The 21,979-nt window shown below is 38.7% G+C and overlaps 1 protein-coding gene across 3 annotated transcripts in view; it reads right to left on the minus strand.

Annotated features, from left to right (window-relative positions):
- Window positions 1-21,979, minus strand: part of DHX40 (DEAH-box helicase 40) — a 45,438-nt gene that overhangs the window by 22,647 nt on the left and 812 nt on the right. For 2 of the 3 annotated variants that reach the window (XM_037993002.2, XM_037993004.2), the window contains exons 2-11: window positions 21,615-21,782; window positions 18,015-18,160; window positions 15,413-15,532; window positions 14,686-14,913; window positions 14,399-14,465; window positions 13,219-13,350; window positions 11,401-11,500; window positions 9,217-9,303; window positions 8,903-9,085; window positions 769-849 (exon numbers count right to left, since the gene is read on the minus strand). In XM_037993002.2, coding sequence (XP_037848930.1) covers window positions 769-849; window positions 8,903-9,085; window positions 9,217-9,303; window positions 11,401-11,500; window positions 13,219-13,350; window positions 14,399-14,465; window positions 14,686-14,913; window positions 15,413-15,532; window positions 18,015-18,160; window positions 21,615-21,782 — 1,312 coding nt within the window. The remainder of the gene's footprint in view (window positions 1-768; window positions 850-8,902; window positions 9,086-9,216; window positions 9,304-11,400; window positions 11,501-13,218; window positions 13,351-14,398; window positions 14,466-14,685; window positions 14,914-15,412; window positions 15,533-18,014; window positions 18,161-21,614; window positions 21,783-21,979) is intronic. The other variant, XM_037993005.2, reaches the window with a different exon arrangement.

Consider the following 21,979-nt stretch of genomic DNA (forward strand, 5'->3'; position numbering starts at 1 on the left):
GGTTTTACTATTTCCCAGACTGGTCTCGAACAACTGTACTCAAGCAATCTGCCCGCCTTGTCCTCCCAAAGTGCTGGAATTACAGGCGTGAGCCACCACACACATCCAAGAGAATAATAATTATTATTATCAAACTTTACCCCATCACACAAACATAAAAACAAGGACTCTGGCTCCTTTATCATTTTTATGTATCTAGCATAATGCCTGGCACTAAAATGGTACTCAGAAATTACTTGTTAAACAATACCAATATTTATTAAACAAAAGGGGTTTTATCTTGTAGTTTTTCTCCCTCTTTTTTTGTTTTTTTTAGACGAAGTCTCACTCTGCCACCCAGGCTGGAGTGCAGTGGCACAATCTTGGCTCACTGCAAGCTCCACCTCCCAGGTTCACGCCATTCTCCCGCCTCAGCCTCCCAAGTAGCTGGGACTACAGGCGCCCGAAACGATACCCAGCTAATATTGTTTTTGTATTTTTAGTAGAGACAGGGCTTCACCATGTTAGCTAGGATGGTCTCGATCTCCTGACCTCATGATCCACCCACCTCAGCCTCCCAAAGTGCTGGGATTACAGGCGTGAGCCACCGCGCCAGGCTAGTTTTTCAATCAGAATTGTGATGAAAGACTAACGACAAATTCTAACTTCAAGTAAAACAATCCATTCAATGTAAACAAATTATTTTCTACTGATAGAGAAAGGTATTTAGAGCCCTGTTTAAAAAGAGATCAATATCTGTTTTGGTTGTGCGTTGCTTTTTTTTTTTACCTGTCAATAGCATCACACTGGTAAAGTTGTTTAAGAGCTTCTAAAATAAGTCTCTCATTAGGTGGATCCAAATAGGGAAACCTGTGTGTTTAAATAAGATATGAAGTGAGAGGCATTCCTTGAACATGGTAGGATTTTATATAGATATGACGAAAATTTCTTTAAAAGGTTTTATTTCTATTTTTCAAGTCATCTTTTTCTAAAAAAAAATTCTATGATCATGATCAGCATTCAGCAAAAGAGGAAATAATTTTTTTCTGAATCACACTCCTCTACTTCAAGAAGTGATTCTTTTTGACTCCCCTTAGCTGAAATACTCTCACCAGTCTCTCTACTTATCCTAATCCTGCCCCACCCGTCCGTCGCAGCCAATGTCAAGTGTACTCTTTTCTGTACTCCATAATTTTTTTCCAAACTTTTACAAAAATAGTAGAAAAATATTAATTGAAAGTGGCTGAAAATTATAAATTGTTCAATAGTACCTTAAAATGCTTTTTTTCTTTTTGGAGACGGAGACTCACTCTGTTGCCCAGGCTGGAGTGCGATGGCACGATCTCTGCACACTGCAACCTCCATCTCCCAGGTTCAAGCAATTCTCCTGCCTCAGCCTCCCGAGTAGCTAGGACTACAGGCACATACCACCACGCCTGGCTAATTTTTTGTATTTTAGTAGAGACAGGGTTTCGTCGTGTTGCCCAGGCTGGTCTTGAACTCCAGTGCTTAAGCAATCCGCCCACCCTGGCCTCCCAAAGTGCTAGGATTACAGGTGTGAGCCACCACACCCGGCCTCAAAATACTTTTTAAATTTAATTGAATTTTTTTTTTTTGAGACGGAGTCTCACTCTGTTGCCCAGGTTGGAGTGCAGTGGCGTAATCTGGGCTCATTGCAAGCTCCGCCTCCCGGGTTCACGCCATTCTCCTGCCTCAGCCTCCTGAGTAGCTGGGACTACAGGTGCCTGTCACCACACCCAGCTAATTTTTTGTATTTTTAGTAGAGACAGGGTTTCACCGTGTTAGCCAGGATGGTCTCAATCTCCTGACCTCGTGATCTGCCCACCCGGCCTCCCGAAGTGCTGGGATTACAGGCGTGAGCCACTGCACCCGGCCTAAAACAAATTTTTTAAACAGAGCCATAGCTCTAAGTTCATATTAAGTTTGTGATGATCTGATAATTTCAGATCTCTACCACATGTATGTGCTATTGTACATCCCAAACACAGGATATAAAATATATCCTTTCAAATGTATACCCTGTTGATTTTTGCCCATGGTTCTAATCTGTTAGTCATTTTAAAGTTTGGTTTTACCTGCTCCGGAATGACTACTTGGTAAATAACGAAATGAAGGCAGAAATAAAGACGTTCTTTGAAACCAACGAGAACAAAGACACAATATACCAGAATCTCTGGGACACATTTAAAGCAGTGTGTAGAGGGAAATTTATAGCACTAAATGCCCACAAGAGAAAGCAGGAAAGATCTAAAATTGACACCCTAACATCACAATTAAAAGAACTAGAGAAGCAAGAGCAAACACATTCAAAAGCTAGCAGAAAGCAAGAAATAACTAAGATCAGAGCAGAACTGAAGGAGATAGAGACACAAAAAACCCTCCAAAAAAACCAATGAATCCAGGAGCTGGTTTTTTGAAAAGATCAACAAAATTGATAGACCACTAGCAAGACTAATAAAGAAGAAAAGAGAGAAGAATCAAACAGATGCAATAAAAAATGATAAAGGGGATAACACCACCAATCCCACAGAAATACAAACTACCATCAGAGAACACTATAAACACCTTTACGCAAATAAACTAGAAAATCTAGAAGAAATGGATAAATTCCTCGACACACACACCCTTCCCAAGACTAATCCAGGAAGAAGGTGAATCTCTGAATAGACCAATAACAGGCTCTGAAATTGACGCAATAATTAACAGCCTACCAACCAAAAAAAGTCCAGGACCAGACAGATTCACAGCCGAATTCTACCAGAGGTACAAGGAGGAGCTGGTACCATTCCTTCTGAAACTACTGCAATCAATAGAAAAAAAGGGAATCCTCCCTAACTCATTTTATGAGGCCAGCATCATCCTGATACCAAAGCCTGGGAGAGATACAACAAAAAAAGAGAATTTTAGACCAATATCCCTGATGAACATCGATGCAAAAATACTCAATAAAATACTGGCAAACTGAATCCAGCAACACATCAAAAAGCTTATCTACCATGATCAAGTGAGCTTCATCCCTGTGATGCAAGGCTGGTTCAACATACGCAAATCAATAAACGTAATCCAGCATATAAACAGAACCAATGACAAAAACCACATGATTATCTCAATAGATGCAGAAAAGGCCTTTGACAAAATTCAACAGCCCTTCATGCTAAAAACTCTTAATAAATTAGGTATTAATGGGACGTATCTCAAAATAATAAGAGCTATTTATGACAAACCCACAGCCAATATCATACTGAATGGGCAAAAAATGGAAGCATTCCCTTTGAAAATTGGCACAAGACAGGGATGCCCTCTCTCACTACTCCTATTCAACATAGTGTTGGCAGTTCTGGCCAGGGCAATCAGACAGGAGAAAGAAATAAAGGGAATTCAATTAGGAAAAGAGGAAGTCAAATTGTCCCTGTTTGCAGATGACACGATTGTGTATCTAGAAAATCCCATCGTCTCAGCCCAAAATCTCCTTAAGCTGATAAGCAACTTCAGCAAAGTCTCAGGATACAAAATCAATGTGCAAAAATCACAAGCATTCTTATACACCAAAAACAGACAAACACAGAACCAAATCATGAGGTAACTCCCATTCACAATTGCTTCAAAGAGAATAAAATACCTAGGAATCCAACTTACAAGGGATGGTGAAGGACCTCTTCAAGGAGAACTACAAACCACTGCTCAACAAAATAAAAGAGGATACAAAAAAATGGAAGAACATTCCATGCTCATGGATAGGAAGAATCAATATCATGAAAATGGCCATACTGCCCAAGGTAATTTATAGATTCAATGCCATCCCCATCAAGCTACCAATGACATTCTGCACAGAATTGGAAAAAATTACTTTAAAGTTCATATGGAACCAAAAGAGTCCACATTGCCAGGTCAATCCTAAGCCAAAAGAACAAAGCTGGAGGCAACACATTACCTGACTTCAAACTATACTACAAAGCTACAGTAACCAAAACAGCATGGTGCTGGTACCAAAACAGAGATATAGACCAATGGAACAGAACACAGCCCTCAGAAATAATACCATACATCTACAACCATCTGATCTTTGACAAACCTGAGAAAAACAAGAAATGGGGAAAGGATTCCCTATTTAATAAACGGTTTTGGAAGAACTGGCTAGCCATATGTAGAAAGCTGAAACTGGATCCCTTCCTTACACCTTATACAAAAATTAATTCAAGATGGATTAAAGACTTAAATGTTAGACTGAAAACCACAAAAACCCTGAAACCCTAGAAGAAAACCTAGCCAATACCACTCAGGACATAGGCATGGGCAAGGACTTCATGTCTAAGACACCAAAAGCAATGGCAACAAAAGCCAAAATTGACAAATGGGATCTAATTAAACTAAAGAGCTTCTATACAGCAAAAGAAACTACCATCAGAGTGAACAGGCAACCTACAGAATGGGAGAAAATTCTTGCAATCTACTCATCTGACAAAGAGCTAATATTCAGAATCTACAAAGAACTCAAATTTACAAGAAAAAAACAAACAACCCCATCAACAAGTGGGCGAAGGATATGAACAGACACTTTTCAAAAGAAGACATTTATGCAGCCAACAGACACATGAAAAAATGCTCATCATCACCGGTCATCAGAGAAATACAAATCAAAACCACAATGAGATACCATCTCACACCAGTTAGAATGGTGATCATTCAAAAGTCAGGAAACACCAGGTGCTGGAGAGGATGTGGAGAAATAGGAACACTTTTACACTGTTGGAGGGACTGTAAACTTGTTCAACCATTGTGGAAGACAGTGTGACAATTCCTCAGGGATCTAGAACTAGAAATACCATTTGACCCAGCCATCCCATTACTGGGTGCACACCCAAAGGATTATAAATCATGCTGCTATAAAGACACATGCACATGTATGTTTATTGCGGCATTATTCACAATAGCAAAGACTTGGAATCAACCCAAATGTCCAACAATGATAGACTGGATTAAGAAAATGTGGCACATATACACCACGGAATACTATGCAGCCATAAAAAATGATGAGTTCATGTCCTTTGCAGGAACATGGATGAAGTGGAAACCATCATTCTCAGCAAACTATATATCACAAGGACAAAAAACCAAACACCACATGTTCTCACTCATAGGTAGGAATTGAACAATGAGAACACTTGGACACAGGAAGGGGAACATCACACACTAGGGCCTGTTGTCGGTGGGGAGAGTCGGGAGGGATAGCATTAGGAGATATACCTAATGTAAATGACGAGTTAATGGGTGTGGCACACCAACATGGCACATGTATACATATGTAACAAACCTGCACGTTGTGCACATGTACCCTAGAACTTAAAGTACAATAAAATAAAAAAATAAAATAAAGCTTGGTTGTAATAATCTACCTATTAGATATTAAGATATTTTCCAGAAAAAATAATCATGACTTCAATATTTTTATTCAATATCATTATTAAAAATGTTTATCAAGAAAAAACTAAGTCCAGCACAATACTAGTAAAACCTTCACCTAGTCTACACTAAGCAATTAATTAATACTTTTTTAGAGTGGGCTATTTGGCAACTATAATCAGCAGTACTGTCGATCTACAGACGACTTTTTTATTCACAAAGATATCAAATGCAGTATTGTTAAGTACTGTGCTGAAAATAAAAGACATTAGGTTAACTTTCAATAAATTCTTGTGGAGCACCCATTATGTGGATGGTCCTGAAAAGGAAATGGCTTATAATGACATATTTGGCCAGGCATGGTGGCACACGCAGGTAATCCCAGTCACTCAGAAGGCTGAGACATGAGAATCGCTTGAACCTGGGAGGCAGAGGTTACAGTGAGCTGAGATTGCACCACTGCTCTCCAGCCTGGGTGACAGAGTGAGATCCTGTCTCAGAAAACCAAAACCAAACACAACAACAACAAAAAATAACATATTCATTGTGAACTTTTAAAATTCATACTCATTAATCATTATTAAATTTCCTTAAACCATTCTCAATAAGTTTATATAAGTAATAGAGTTCCCTAGTAATCAATGTCAAGCTTACTGGGTAGTTGTTTCCAGAACCCGCCCTTTTTACTAAATGAAAAAAATCAAGACATTTGCCTTTCTCACCATTTTCTGATAACCTATTCTGCGTAATTTCTCACAGATGACCTACGACTCTGACACTAAATCTGCAAGTACTTTTAGCACCACAGAAATAATGTCTAAATGCTCAAGACAAAATCATTTATGGTGGTTGGGTTTTCCCTCATTATTTCCTAATCCATCTTTGTCATCAATTCCTTCTTATTCAGACCTGTTCTTGCATTTTCAGTTTTAAAATCATTCTTCCTGATGGAAGAGAAAGGGAAAGTAAAATAATAACTGAGAAGCTCCATTTTCTTTCTGTCATCTGTGAATACTATACTATCTATCCCAAACACTGGGTCTACCTCTCCTTATTCTTTATACTTTTTAAAAAGGAAGCCTCTGTTTGTTTTTTGTTTCAAGCATTTTGAAACAAAATTTTGCGATTTTTAGTACACATAGGTTTTAAGACTTAAGACGGAAAAATAATTCAGCGCAAATGATATTAATTACTGTTCCTATTTTTCTAATATATACTCATTCTTGGTTAGAGGCTGCTCTGCTATCCTTTGTGAATATACTAGGAGTCAATATTAAGCTTACTGAGCAACTATTTCCAAAAATGGCCCTTTTTCCCCAAATGAAAAAAATCAAGACATTATTTTAAAATCTAGGTTCATCTGAAAGTTTTGTTTGGCTATCTGGATTTCTTTACATGGCTCTTTCCTTCTTTTCACTGGTATAATTTATTGTTACAGTAAGAATTTCATGTATTACATGCTTTTCTCTTTCTAGTATCTACATATTCTCATGCAGAAAATCTCTAGTCTAATGATAACTATCAAAACATTTTGAAATTGGCAAATTGGCTTTCCAAGAGTATACAATTGAGTATTTGTGGGTTTTGGGGTTTTTTTGTTTTTCGTTTTTGGAGGCAGAGTTGCACTCTTGTTGCCCAGGCTGGAGCGCGATCTCGGCTCACTGCAACCTCTGCCTAGCGGGTTCAAGTAATTCTCCTGCCTCAGCCTTCCAAGTAGCTGGGATTACAGACGAGCACCACCATCCTGGCTAATTTTGTATTTTTAGTAGAGATGGGGTTTCACCATGTTGGCCAGGGTGGCCTTGAATTCCTGACCTCAGGTGATCAACCCATCTCAGCCTCCCAAAGTGCTGGGATTACAGGCATGAGCTACCACACCTGGCCTACAATACATATTTGGATGCACCTAATAATCACTTACTATGAATTTAAAAACTGCACGGTTATCCTCCCCCAAAATTCCTGAACACTTTTAAATTCCAAGGGAATTAAGAACAAAATAAAGAACAAGATAGCACTTTCCTCCATTAATTCCTCTACCATGTATGATAGAAATTTCAATCTACAACAATATTCTATCCCATACCAATAAATTATATTGTTTAACATTTGGCTAATTTAACTGTTCTAAAGGATAGAACTGTTATTCTATCCTTTATTTCACATGTCTGAGCCTTATTTCCCTAACATAACTTAAGCTTAAGCTTAGTGAAAGCAAAAAACTACAGAGTATTACTCTGTCTTTCATGGTATATAGTATAATGCTAGCCATACAAAAAAAACACTCCACTTTCCAACGTATACCCCTTTTTTTTTTTTTTGAGACATAATCTCACTCTGTTGACCAGGCTGGAGTGCAGTGGCGTGATCTTGGCACGTTGCAACCTCTGCCTCCTGGGTTCAAGTGATTCTCGTGCTTCAGCCTCTGGAGTAGCTGGGACTACAATCACATGTCACCAAACTCAGCTAATTTTTGCATTTTCAGTAGCTACAGGGTTTCGCCAGGATGGCCAGGCGGGTCTCAAACTCCTGGCCTCAAGGGATCCTCCCACTTTGGCCTCCCAAAATGCTGGGATTACGGATGTGAGCCACTGCACTCAGCCCCTTTCTTTTGAAACAGGGTCTCACTCTGTTGCCCAGGCTGGAGTGCGCTGGTGCAATCATGGCTCACTGCAGCCTCTACCTTCCAGGCTCCAGCGATCTTCCCATCTCAGCTTCCAAATATCTGGGACTCAAACATGCACCATATCAGACTTTTTTTTTTTTTCTTTTAATTGTAGAGACAAGGTCTCACTATGTTGCCCAGGCTCATCTCGAACTCCCGGACTCAAGCAACCTTCCCACTTTGGCCGCCCACAGTGTTGGGATTACAGGCATAAGCCATTATGCCCAACTCATTATATACCTTTCATTACAAATAAACAGTGGTCATTAAGTGATCCAAATAAACATCAGCACAACCCCCCAACGCCACCATTAAGCCAAGGTTAATCATGAGCAAGAGATCCTACTAAAGCAATGCAAGGAAGTCTTCTGTGTTAGTTTAATTGAAAAGCAACCAACAGGACCAGGCACAGTGCCTGTGTAATCCCAGCATTTTGGGAGGCCAAGGCGGGTGGATCACCTGAGGTCAGGAGTTCGAGACCAGCCTGACCAATAAGGTGAAACTCCATCTCTACTAAAAATACAAAAATCAGCTGTGCATGGTGGCCAGTACCTGTAGTCCCAGCTACTCAGGAGGCTGAGACAAGAGAATTACTTGAACCCAGGAGGCGGAGGTTGCAGCGAGTGGTAATCATGCCACTGCTTTCCAGCCTGGGCGACGGAACAAGACTGCATCTCAAAAAAAAAAGAAAAACAACCAATATAAAAACCAACCTCTAAAAGAGGTTAGCCTAAACTCTCAGGGATGTATGAGTCAAATATTTCAAAATAATTTTTGAGCCAATAACTTGGCCCCATGCTAACAAGTTTTTCTTTTTTTTTCTAGTTGTCTACGTACCTTATGACATCGTGTATGGCAAGGCACTTTAAGGTCAGAACTACAGATGTCAAACTAGTTCTCTTAATTTCAGGGATCACATGGTCAGGCATACACTGGTTCCAAAAATCTTTGCTATAGATCCGAAAGCATTTTCCTGAAGAAGTCCTGCCAGCTCGGCCACTTCGCTGTAATGCCTCGCTCCTACAGAAGGAAAATAACACAAAAAGTCTCCAAAACGTTCTGTGGGTTTCTCAGGTAATTTACTTTCTCTCCCCAAACCAGCTAGAAATTACCTAATCAGTTGGTCAAAAAGATTTGACATAGAGACTTACTTTGAAATTGGAACCACCTCCAGGATGTCCAACCCTAATCTGGGGTTGTGATTTAACTGCTTCACAAAGCCACCATCTACCACATATCTAAGAAGAATCAAAGCAAGTTAAGTTTCTGGAAAATAAAAGAAGACTTGTTAATTTTTAAACACTTTGGTTTCTCCTTTTCTAGCAAACTAGCAAGTACACAATGCCTTTTATGTTACGTGTAAAACTTGAAAGTCAAGAAATTGGAACCCTCATATGTTGCTGATGGGAATGTAAAACGGTTCAGCCAAGGTGGAAAATTGTTCAGGGGTCCTCAAAAAGTTAAACACAAAATGACCACATGATCCAGCAACTCTGTTTCTAAGTATACACCAAAAAGAACTGAGAACAAGTACTCAAACAAATACTTATAGACCAATGTTCATATTAGCACTATGAATCATAGCCATAAGGTAAAAACAACCTAAATGTCCATTAACCATTCATTAATGGATGAAGGGATGAACAAAATGCTTTGCATATATGTATGCAGTATATATACACACACATTGAATATATATATACACACACACACACTCACACTATGCAATATTATTCAGCCACAAAAAAGAATGAAGTACAGATAGATGCTACAATGTTGACAAACCCCAAAAATATTATGCTAAGGGAAAGAAAGCAAACACAGAAGGCCACATATTATATGATTCTATTTGTATGAAATATTCAGAATAGAAAATACATACTGCTTCCTGCTGACACATCTAAAGAATTTTAAAAAAAAGAAAACACATACAAACAAAAAGTAAGGCTGGTAGTTGCCAAGGGCTGGGGTCGAGAGGGGAATGTGGAGTATGCGCTTAATGGATATGGGGTCTTATTTTGAGGTGTTGAAATATTTTAGAACTAAGAAGCAGCAGTGGTTGCACAATACTGTAAATGTACTAAGTATTACTTAATTGTTCATTTTTAAATTATTAATTTTATGTGAATTTTGCCTCAATAAAAAAAATACACAAACTTGAAAGTCAGTTTCAGACCATTTTAACAGATTCAGAATCTAATTTCAACTAGCCCTTAACATGCCATTCTAAGCCAATTAAATGGGGAACAAGTCAGGTAAGGAACCAAAGCAGGATAGCAGTAACAAGACAACATTCTGAATCTTGTTATTTAATGGCTTTTGCCTGTGTAGGAAACAGAAAACTACAGAGGTTAATTTACCCAGGAGAGCACTCCCTTAACCCCTTAGCGTTATTTTTAAAGTAACAAAGAAAAGCAGAGTAAATTAAGACTTCCTCTCAGACCTGGGTGATCATTTTACCCAGAAGAAACACACAGGGTCTCTGAGATTCAGGTTCAGCCTTCCTTAGGCAGACAATCAGACTTAGCTAAAGACATAAAATATATTGGGTAAATGATAAATAACCCAGTCTTAAAGAACTTTGCATTAGTTATCAGTCCAGACTTAAAATTTCTTAGTGTTCCCTTACTACATTTACTCAAAAATTTGATAGCACTATTTACTACATCCAGAAAAGATAAGGGACCTGAATCATAGTTAATTTTCACAAAAAGATAAAAAGTCAGAGACAATACATCCAGATAAACACTGGATATACAACTAACTCTACCAAGTAAGGCCGCAAGGTAGAAGGAAATATCAAATCATCTAAGGTATATGCTTATAATGGGAGTACAGAAAAATAGGTTTGGCTTCCTATTTAGTGAAACCCATGAAGCATTATACATAATCTACATAATCTTAAATTTGAAAAGAGGAAGCTTCAAGTTGCCAAGCAGTTAAAAAGTGTGAACAGCCAAGTATGGTGACACATGCCTGTAGTCCCAGCTACCCAGGAGGCTGAGGCAGGAGGATTGGTTGATCTCCCTTCAAGGCTGTAGTGTGCTATGACTGCATGCCTGTGAACAGTCACTATACTCCAGCCTTAGCAACATAATGAGACCCTGTCTCTAAAAAAAAAAGGGTGAATAGGAATATAGTATGTACCTCCTACTCCATTTCGTGCTCAAAGCAATCAATTACAAAACAAAATAGGTGATTACATGTTAAGAACATTAAAAAGTAGGAGAGAAGGGAATTAGTGGAGGGCACAGAAAAGCAAACTCAGTAATGTTTAGCTAACGTTTAGTAATGATAGGTTTCCTTGACTTTAACAGAAAGTTCAAAAGTTATACCTGATTCCATCTATTGTCAAAGATGTTGCAGAAATATTGGTGGATATGACACATTTTCTAATTCCAGGTGGAGGTGGCAAAAATATTCTCCTCTGTTGATCTAAAGTATATATAAAAAGAAAATACCAAGTTAAAACATGCATGTGTCAAACTCAAGTTTCGAAAAACTCAATTTTTCACTAAAAGTCATGTTTCTAGGCCAGGTGCGGTGGCTCACGCCTGTAATCCCGGCACTTTGGGAGGCCGAGGCAGGAGGACCTCGAGGTCAGGATATCGAGACCATCCTGGCTAACACGGTGACATCCCGTCTCTATGAATTGCTTGAATCCAGGAGGCAGAGGTTGCACTGAGCCAAGATCGCACCACTGCACTCCAGCCTGGGCGACAGAGCGAGACTTCATCTCAAAAAAACAAACAAACAAAAAAAACAGAGGCAACAGAAGATCCAGAACATTATTTTCAATGTGGCAGTAAGAAAGATGAAATTATTTACTCTGTACAGAAAAACATATGTCTATGTATATATTTAGTTAATGGTTAACAACAAACCAAACATAATGGGTTTTTTATCAGTTACAAAGTAAATTATAAAAGCATTGGTGAACCAAATCTTGAGAAAACAATGAGAACCTTAAACAATGATCCTACGAATTTCCCTGAAGATGTAAAAATCTAAAATAGATATCTATGCTTCAATAGAAAGGAGCTAATATCATCATAAAAGAGATTTCCAAAATAACACATCTATGTTCTTTATTGACACATATATTCCAAAACTTTGTTAATATACGGGTAAGAATCACCCAATCAACAAAAGCTGTTAATACACATACACGTAAAATATAAAAACATTTAAATGCTAATTCCAACTCCAAATAGGAGGCTAAGGTTAATTTCCCTTTAATTTTACAAGTTAAATTCCATAATAAAAGTTTTACAAAACAAATTCTAAACCTCATTCAACAGTATTTACTATGACCAAAATGTCAAATCAAGAGTTTGTATCTGCTCTTGGAATTCACCAAAGAACAGGATCATGCTTGAAAAGCAGACTAAGGCATGGCTACTTTAAAAGGAAAATGATCCACAGCCGGGCATGGTGGCTCACATCTGTAATCCCAGCAATTTGGGAGGCCAAGGCAGGCAGATGACCTGAGGTCACGAGTTTGAGACCAGCCTGGCCAACATGGCAAAACCCCATCTCTATTAAAAAACAAACAAAAAAAACTTAGCGAGGCATAGTGGCAAGCACCTGCAATCCCAGCTACTTGGGAGACTGAAGAAGGAGAATCGCTTGAACCCAGGAGGTGGCGGTTGCAGTCGGCTGAGATTGCGCCACTGCACTGCAGCCTGGGTGACAAGAACGAGACTCGGTTACAAAAAAAAAAAAAGGAAAACAATCCACTGTGTTTAGACTTAGATATACCTGGATATATACAATTTCTAAAAATTCTGTGGCAATGGCAAATTAGGTTTGACTTACAGTAATACCAGCAAGAAACTACTGTCCTCATTTCAAAGAATTCTCACCAATAGTTTTGTTTTGCTAGGAGAAACAATACTCTTAACGATAATAAGGGGGATATCCAAGGCTCTCGAAAAAGTGAAATGTAAAAAGACTTCAGGCAAAAATCACTTCTCTCAAGGAATGCTGGTTCTCACTGATTTGTTTCACGATCTAGATGTGGGTTACAAAGGTGAGGTTGGTTTGTGAAACTTAACCTAACCACTTAAGACCTGAGTGCTTTTCTGTAAACCTGATTATTCAATAAAAAGTTTTTTTAAAAAATCAAATTTTCTATTCTAATGAGAAATTACCTGTTGTCATAGATCCATAACATGGCAATATTAACAAGCCATCGAGGGTGGTATCTTGAACATCGTAATCATAATCAACAGACTCTGCCATCTGAAAAAGTAACTCACAACTTTTCTCGATTTCAAACTGGCCTAAAACAGAAAAAAAAAAAAAAATTCAGCAACTGAACAGAAAAATTAATTTAAGAATAAAGAAAATGTCAAGATTAAAATTAATTTTGCCTAGAAATTATTGTAAATCTCTCATTTAAAGTAAAGGAGATGAACACCTAAGCTGTACCATATTTCAACCAAAAAATCTGAAGTAGAAGAAACATCAGTTTCTAAGGAACTTAAATCTCTAAAGGAATAAAAATATTTATCATCTTCAAGTTTTTCACCCTGTTAACACAGTATTTGAGAAGACTCACTAAATTGTTAACAAAGGGGAAAAGCTAGTCCAGGTGCTATTGCATTTGGGTAAATTTCAAAATAAGTAATCTCCAAAAGGCAAAGATTGTTACAATCCCTCACTTCTAACATTAGTACAAGGCAGAGGAAAAAAGTAAACAAGGAAACTACTAATTCCTATTAGGAGGGTGCTGCTACTTGAAAAGTTACACCACTAGTTTAGGATTTAACTATTTTATTTTTGATCTCCAAAAATGCCACATGCTTGTCTATGATACATAGATTCTACACCTTATGTGTTGTTATCACACAGTACAATGCCACCACCCAAAGAAGAACCTGGTGAGATGTCCTTTGAAATAATGGAATTAACCCAGGTCTGTTTAGTCAGGTTACATTTCTATCTAAGACAGACCAATAAAAACAATATTTCACTATTTAATTTCTTTCAATTAAAAGGTCAGTGTGTTTTACATATATTTACTAATGAGCTTGATGTCTTTGACATATGACATATATACGTGGGTGTGTGTCTATATATATACACACTACTATGCCTTTGACATAAAATATATATATACTATTATGTCTTTGACATACATATATAATTCTCTTTGGCAGCTAGCTTACAATTCTTATATATCTTTTACCTAAAATTATTCAGATAATCAAAAAAAGCTAGGGCAACACTTGAGAAGGGCACAGAATTCCCAACAAAGGTAGCACTCTACTGGGTGTCACATTCCTTACTTACAAATAGTAAGTTTTTTAACTTGATACTAATGCTCACCAGTCAGAAAAACCAAGATGTCTCCAGCCATTTCATTCAAATGGATATCCATGGTGACTTTCACAATCTGAAGCAAGAAATGCAGGCATAATATGCTAGTGGAAATACAGTCATTCCCTTACCACCACTTCCCTTGCCCCACAGAAAAATTAAACTTGGTTCTTAAAAATTCTAGGACCTGTGAGAGCTGTCATTAAAATAGTAGGGAACAAACGAATTATCAAACTACCTAATTAGTAAGAATCACAGATATTAAAAAAAGACATTAAATGAATGCCAAGTAATACCGCTTGAATATACGCAGTATTTTCTCTGTCTCGTGGACCAATCAAATTGCAGAATTTCTCTCTGACTGGATAAAGCCTTCCAGGTATATCAAATATTGGACAATTTCCAAAGAATGCAGAGAGCTTGGCTAATTCCATAGTTGCTGACATTACCACCACTTTTAAATGCTCCTTCCTATTAGGAGACTTCTCCTGAAATAGCTTCTTCAATAAACCAAATAAGATATCCTGAAAGAAAAGTAAATTTCTAGTAAGTCACAAGTGCACTTAACAACCAAACTATTTTAAATACATTGCTATTCTATCCAAGGAATTCCTATTTTAATAGATTAAAAAATAAGAGCCAAGTGCAGTGGCTCACACCTGTAATCCCAGCACTTTGGGAGGCCAAGGTGGGAGGCCAGGAGGTTGAGACCTGCCAGGGAAACAAAATGAAAGTCTCTACAAAAAATGTTCTTAAAAATTAGCCAGACATGCTGATGCACGTCTGCAGTACTAGCAACTCGGGGGGTTGAGGTGGGAGGATCACTTGAGCCCAGGAGTTCAAGGGTGCAGTGAGCTATGATCGTGCCACTGCTCTCCAGTTTGGGTGATGGAGCAAGACCTTATCTCTAAAAAATTAAACTAAATTTAAAAGTAAGAGAAGGCAATTCTCTATATAGTAAAAAGCTACCCAAACAAGTAAACTACTTGCTAATAATAAAAAAAAATAAAATAAAATACTCACTGTAGTTAGAGTTCTTTCATGGGCTTCATCCAAAATAATGACACTGAATTTGGTAAGATTTGGATCTCCAAGAATATGTTTCAGTAAACATCCATCAGTCATATATTTGATTGCTGTCTCCTAATGTTCAAATAGCAGAGTCACAGAAATTCACCACTACTTTCCCAACTAAATTTTTCCTCAAGAGGTACAAACATTAAGTGATCAAACCAATCTGACTAAACAAAAGGGTACCTAAAATAGTCTAACTTATGTAGACAAAATGATGGTAAGTCACAAAGCATGCTGTCTATACAAAAAAAGGGACAAATAACTCACTTGGGTATTCTTGGACAAAGCAACAAAAACCACCAATAAGGAGATACAATAAAGTCAGAGGAAAGTGGCAAGATGATGCAATGGCATTAGGTGAGCAAGTTGTGGGAAACAACAGTGAAATGAGATTTATCTTTCTGACTCAGCCCCTATTTCAGAAGATTCAGGGAAAATGAGAAAATGGTAGGTGCATACTTTCCACCCACTCTCTCCTCTTCTCTACCCCACTGTCCTACTAAAAAATGTGTTACTTAGGTCAGACACGGTAGCTCAAGCCTGTAATTCCAGCACTTTGGGATGCTGACGCAGGCAGATCACTTGAGTCCAGGAGTTCAAGACCAGCCTGGACAACAAAGCAAAACCACATTCCTAATAAAAATATAAAAATTAGCCAGGTGTGGTGGTGCACACCTGTAGTCCCAGCTACTTGGGAGGCTGAGACAGGACTGCTTGAGCCTGAGAGGCAGAGGCTGCAGTGAGCTGAGATCATGCCATTGCACTCCAGCCTGGGTGACTGAGCAAGACACTATGTCCAAATAAAAATGTGTTACTCAACAAGCATTAAAACAGGGTGAGTAAAAGGTCCAAAGGCTAGGAATAACAGCAATGACATCCATAAAACAAGGGAAGGAAGAAAGAAAAAACAGTGACCACTAAGAAGGCAAAGATAGTATTTTGGGGGGTCAACTTGTGCCATATTTGATGGCCATTCCTATTAGGGAACATATGTAAACCAGGGATTGTTTTGTAGCTGGGACAGGATTAAGAAATTCACAGGGAATATAAATTATAATATTCACTATTAAAAAGAAAATCTTAAATTTGTTGGTGCCATGAATATAGAAGATGCTTAACACTTGCTGATTTTGTTAATTGATTGATTTTGTTAACTCAGCTTTCCACTGACTTCAAGAATACAAACACACAAAATAAATGAACCTGAAAACATAATCAGCGAAATAAGAGAGACACAAAGTACAAAATACTGTGTGATTCCACTTGTATGAGGTACCCAGAGTAGGCAAATTTGTAGATACAGAAAGTAGAATAGAAGTTACAGCAGGGCACGGTGGTTCACCCTGTAATCCCAGCACTTTGGGAGGTTGAGGGGGGCGGATCACGAGGTCAGGAATTTGAGACCAACCACATCTCTACTAAAAATACAAAAAATTATCTGGGTATGGCGGTAGGAGCCTGTAATCCCAGCTACTTGGGAGGCTGAGGCAGGAGAATCACTAGAACCTGGGAGGCGGGGGTTGCAGGGAGTGGAGGTCGTGCCACTGCACTCCAGCCCAGGCAACACTGTGAGACTCTGTCTCAAAAAAAAAAAAAAAAAAAAAAAGTTACCAGAGGCTAGGTGGAGGGAGAAATGGGGGTTTTAATCTATTGTTTAACAGATAAGAGTTTCTGTTTGGGATGATAAAAAAAAAGTTCTGAAAGTAGAAATGGTGATGGTTACCCAACATTGTGAACACATTTTTTTTTTTTTTTTTGAGATGGAGTTTTGCTCTTGTTGCCCAGGCTGGAGTGCAGTGGTGCGATCTCAGCTCACCACAACCTCCACCTCCCGGGTTCAAGCCATTCTCCTGCCTCAGCCTCCTGAGTAGCTGGGATTACAGGCATGCACCACCATGCCTGGCTAATTCTCTATTTTTAGCAGAGACGGGGTTTCTCCATGTTGATCAGGCAGGTCTTGAACTCCCGACCTCAGGTGATCCACCCACCTCGGACCCCAAAGTGTTGGGATTACAGGAGTGAGCCACTGCACCCAGCCCATTGTGAACATACTTAATGGCACTGAATTGTATATCAAAATGGTAAAATGGTCAATTTTAAGTTATATATATTTTATTACAATAAAGCATTTTAAAAACCTACATGTCAAGAAACCTTACAGTTAAAAAACATAAATAAGAGAATCCTAAGAAAATAAACTGTCATTTATAAACTAAGGAAGGAAAAAATAGAATGAATATCAGACACTTGAAAGCTAAAGCATTAACAATGAACGACAAAAATAAATTATTTAAAATATATATTGAACTTTGAAATTAAAAACCTTTCAGAACTCTCTCCACTCTTTCCGTTAAGTTTATAGTATTAGCTGGGCATGGTGGCATGCTCCTGTAGTCCCAGCTACTCAAGGAGCTGAGGTAGGAGGTGACTTGAGCCCAGAAGGGTAGAGGTTACAGAGAGCCATGATTGTGCCACGCACTCCAGACTGGGCGACAGAGCGAGGCCATGTCCCAAAAAAGAAAAGAAACAAATACCAACAAGACTTTTGTACCTTAGAGCTGCAATCATCAAAACGAACTTGGTATCCTACTTTGGATCCCAAAGTGCATTTCATTTCTTCAGCTACTCTCTGAGCAACTGATATAGCAGCTACTTTTCGTGGTTGAGTTACACCAATCATACCATGTTGTGAAAACCCTATCAAAACCAGAGATAAAGAAATACAACAATGTTAGCAATTGTCTTCCTATTAGAGCTAAATTGTTTTTGGCCAATGAATACAAAACTGCTTGAATGTTTCCAAAAGAATATCCTGCAAATTAAAAACACATTGCTACATCTGCACCATGAAAATTTAAATATTAATTTAAAATAATACATATTAGTAACCACTCAAAGAAAAAAAATACATATATATATGTATGTATTATTATTTTTTTTTTTGAAACGGAGTTTCACTCTTGTTGCCTAGGCTGTAGTGCAATGGTGCGATCTCAGCTCACCACAACTTCCACGTACCAGGTTCAAACGATTCTCCTGCCTCAGCCTCCCAAGTAGCTGGGATAACAGGCTTGCGCCACCATGCCTGGCTAATTTTGTATTTTTAGTAGAGACGAGGTTTCTCCATGTTGGTCAGACTGGTCTCATACTCTTGACCTCAGGTGATCCACCTGTCTCTGCCTCCCAAAGTGCTGGGATTATAGGCGTGAGCCACCACGCCCGGCCAAAAAAAAAAAAAGAAAAAAAAAACTATATATATATGTTTTTTTTTTTCTTTTTTGAGACGGAGTCTTGCTCTGTCGTCCAGGCTGGAGTACAGTGGCGCAATCTCGGCTCGCTGCAACTTTCACCTCCCGGATTCAAGCAATTCTCCTGCCTCAGCCTCCTGAGCAGCTAGGATTACAGGCGCACGCCACCACACCTAATTTTTTTTGTAAAAAATACATTTTTTAAATTAGATTTCAGGCTTTGTTTGGTTTTGTTTTTTGTCTAAAAATCTACTCTAAAGGTAAGCCAAGAATTTTGACACATAGGAATTCATAAAATTCCACACACTTCCCAAAATAAATTTACCTTTGTCACAAGAGTAAAACTGGATTTATTTATTTATCAGATAGAGTCTTGCTCTGTTGTCCACGCGGGAGTGCAATGGCACAATCTCGGCTCACTGCAACCCCTACCTCCTGGGTTCAAGCAATTCTCCTGCATCAGCCTCCTGAGTAACTGAGATTACAGGCGCAAGCCACCACACCCAGCTAATTTTGTATTTTTAGTAGAGATGGGGTTTCACCATGTTGGCCAGGCTGGTCTTGAACTCCTGACCTCAAGTGATCCACCTGCCTCAGCCTCCCAATGTGCTGGGAATACAGGCGTGAGCCACCATGTCCGGCCTAAAACTGGATTTAAATATGCCACCTTTCTGCTGGGAGCAGTGGTACATACCTATAATCCCAGCTGCTCAGGACCCTGGCTACTCAGGAGGTTGAGGTAGGAGGACTGCTTGAACTCAGGAGTTTGAGACCAGCCTGGGCAACACAGTAAGATCTCATCTCAAAAAAAATATCTATATCTATATCTATAGCTATACACCTTCCATATAGCATTTTCATATCTTTGGGAATGGAGCTGCATCTTAAAATTGATGGCGTGTTTCCATTCTTACTAATACAGTAGTCCCTCTTTACCCTTGGTTTTGCTTTCCAATGTTTCAGTTACCTACAGTCAATGGAGATCCAAAATTACAGTACTTTGAGAGACAGAGAGAGACCACACTCACAGAACTTTTACTACAGTATACTGTCATAACTGTTCTATTTTATTGTGGTTGTTGTTAATCTCTTACTGTGCCTAATTTATAAACTAAACTTTATCATAGGTATGTATGTATGTACAGGAAAAAACATAGTATATGCAGGGTTTGGTATTATTGGCAGTTTCCAGCATTGAGTGGTCTTAGAAGGCATCTCCCAAGGATAAGAGGGGATTACTGCATATAAAATAGTGATATATCTTAATAGATGGCACCTTAGATTTGAAGCATTAGAATAATATATTTATTTTTTAAGGCAAATCATATTCAATATAATACTGTTCTTTACAAACCTTACAACAGAAAGTTCTGTCATACTGAAAGACACTTGTCAAAAGACAAAATTACAACAAATTTAATTTTTTTTTTTTTTTGACACAGACTCTCACTCTGTCTCCCAGACTGGAGTGCAATGGCATGGTCTCAGCTCACTGCAACCTCCGCCTCCTGGGTTCAAGCAATTCTCCTGCCTCAGACTCCCGAGTAGCTGCGATTACAGGTGCCCGCCGCCATGTCTAATTTTTGTATTTTTAGTAAAGACTGGGTTTCACCATGTTGGCCAGGCTGGTCTCAAACTGCTGACCTTGTGATCCACCCACCTTGGCCTCCCAAAGCGCTGGGATTACAGGCTTGAGCCACCACGCCCGGCCTAAAAAAATTTATTTTATTTTTATTTATTTATTTATTTATTTTTTTGAGACGGAGTCTCGCTCTGTCTCCCAGGCTGGAGGGCAGTGGCGTGATCTCCGCTCATTGCAAGCTCTGCCTCCTGGGTTCACGCCATTCTCCTGCCTCAGCCTCCTGAGTAGCTGGGACTACAGGCACCAGCCACCACGCCCGGCTACTTTTTCTTTTTGTATTTTTAGTAGAGACGGGGTTTCACTGTGTTAGCCAGGATGGTCTCGATCTCCTGTCCTCGTGATCCGCCCGCCTTGGCCTCCCAAAGTGCTGGGATTACAGGGGTGAGCCACCGTGCCCGACCAAAAATTTTTAATTGGCTTTTGTGATTCCAACTCTGGAATCACATCAACCCATCGTCTCATAAAATAGAATGAGTGTTCCAATGAGCTGAGCAGAGGAGGCTGATTGTATAGACAGAAAAGGGCTGAGGGAAAGTAGAAACAGAAAATAAAAAGCAGATTGCTAATTTCAAAGTTACTTTTTTTGTAAAAGTTAAAGCAGAGTAAACTTCTTGATGCTGGCTAAAACTGGTCTGTTTGGAGATTTGGCTATTATCTCTTTCTCCTGATTTCTCAGAAGATTAGATGAAAAATTTAGTTTCTAGACTTGGTGGCGTGGAACTTCAGTATGAGTAACTCCATTCTGGTTTGGTCTGTTGGGTCTAATGCGGGGGATCAGTCCAAACCAAAGGCCTCCTATTAATTTTACTTAACATATTTTAAAGGTAATTTGTTAGTTGGCTTGTGCTGGCAAAGTCGGGGGATAAATATTTACCTGATAATGCTCTAGAGAAAGAACCAAGAAGTACTAATGGCAGCAACAGATATCACATATCTCTTCCCTCTCAAAATTGTTTCAGTATCCAATGGTTAATAGTTTACTGCTAGACAACCTTATTCTATAAAATGGAATTAATATCTAGATGTAATTCTATTTGAGATTATTATGGTAATTAAAAATGGGAAAATCTGCCATCCCAACTAATTCCTGAACCTGAAATAGACCATAAAGAAGCGAGGGAGACATAGGGGAAGGGGGTGTGCCAAGAGAAGGGGGACTATAAAGCAAATAGTAGGCAACCATAGAGTACAGAAGTCCTACTGGCCTTTAAAAAGAAGATATTTTAAAAATATTTCCAATGTTAGAACAGAAAAAAATCACCTGCTTCATACAGATATTTTGGAAGTTGAGTTGTTTTACCACTTCCTGTATTTCCAGTAACAATAAGGAATGAATTGTCCCTCACAGCTTGAATAATCTTTTTTCTTTGTTTCTGAATAGGAAAAGTTGGAGTAGTTCCTCCCTCCTGGGACGTGCATCCTTTCTCTTCTGTAATAACAGAAAAACAAGTCAATTAAAAGACTTGTAAAGATATCTCTGACTCAACTTCTCAGGACTGAAACCAGAAAGGCAATATTGAATTTTAGGGCTAGAAGGGATCATCCATGACTTCTCAGTTAAATCGCTCATGTACAATTTGTAAGTGAGGGTTAATGAGCCCAGAACAACTTTTTGGTGAAATTCAG

Source organism: Chlorocebus sabaeus, chromosome 16 (genome assembly GCF_047675955.1).
Source record: "Chlorocebus sabaeus isolate Y175 chromosome 16, mChlSab1.0.hap1, whole genome shotgun sequence".
Lineage (NCBI taxonomy): Eukaryota > Metazoa > Chordata > Mammalia > Primates > Cercopithecidae > Chlorocebus > Chlorocebus sabaeus.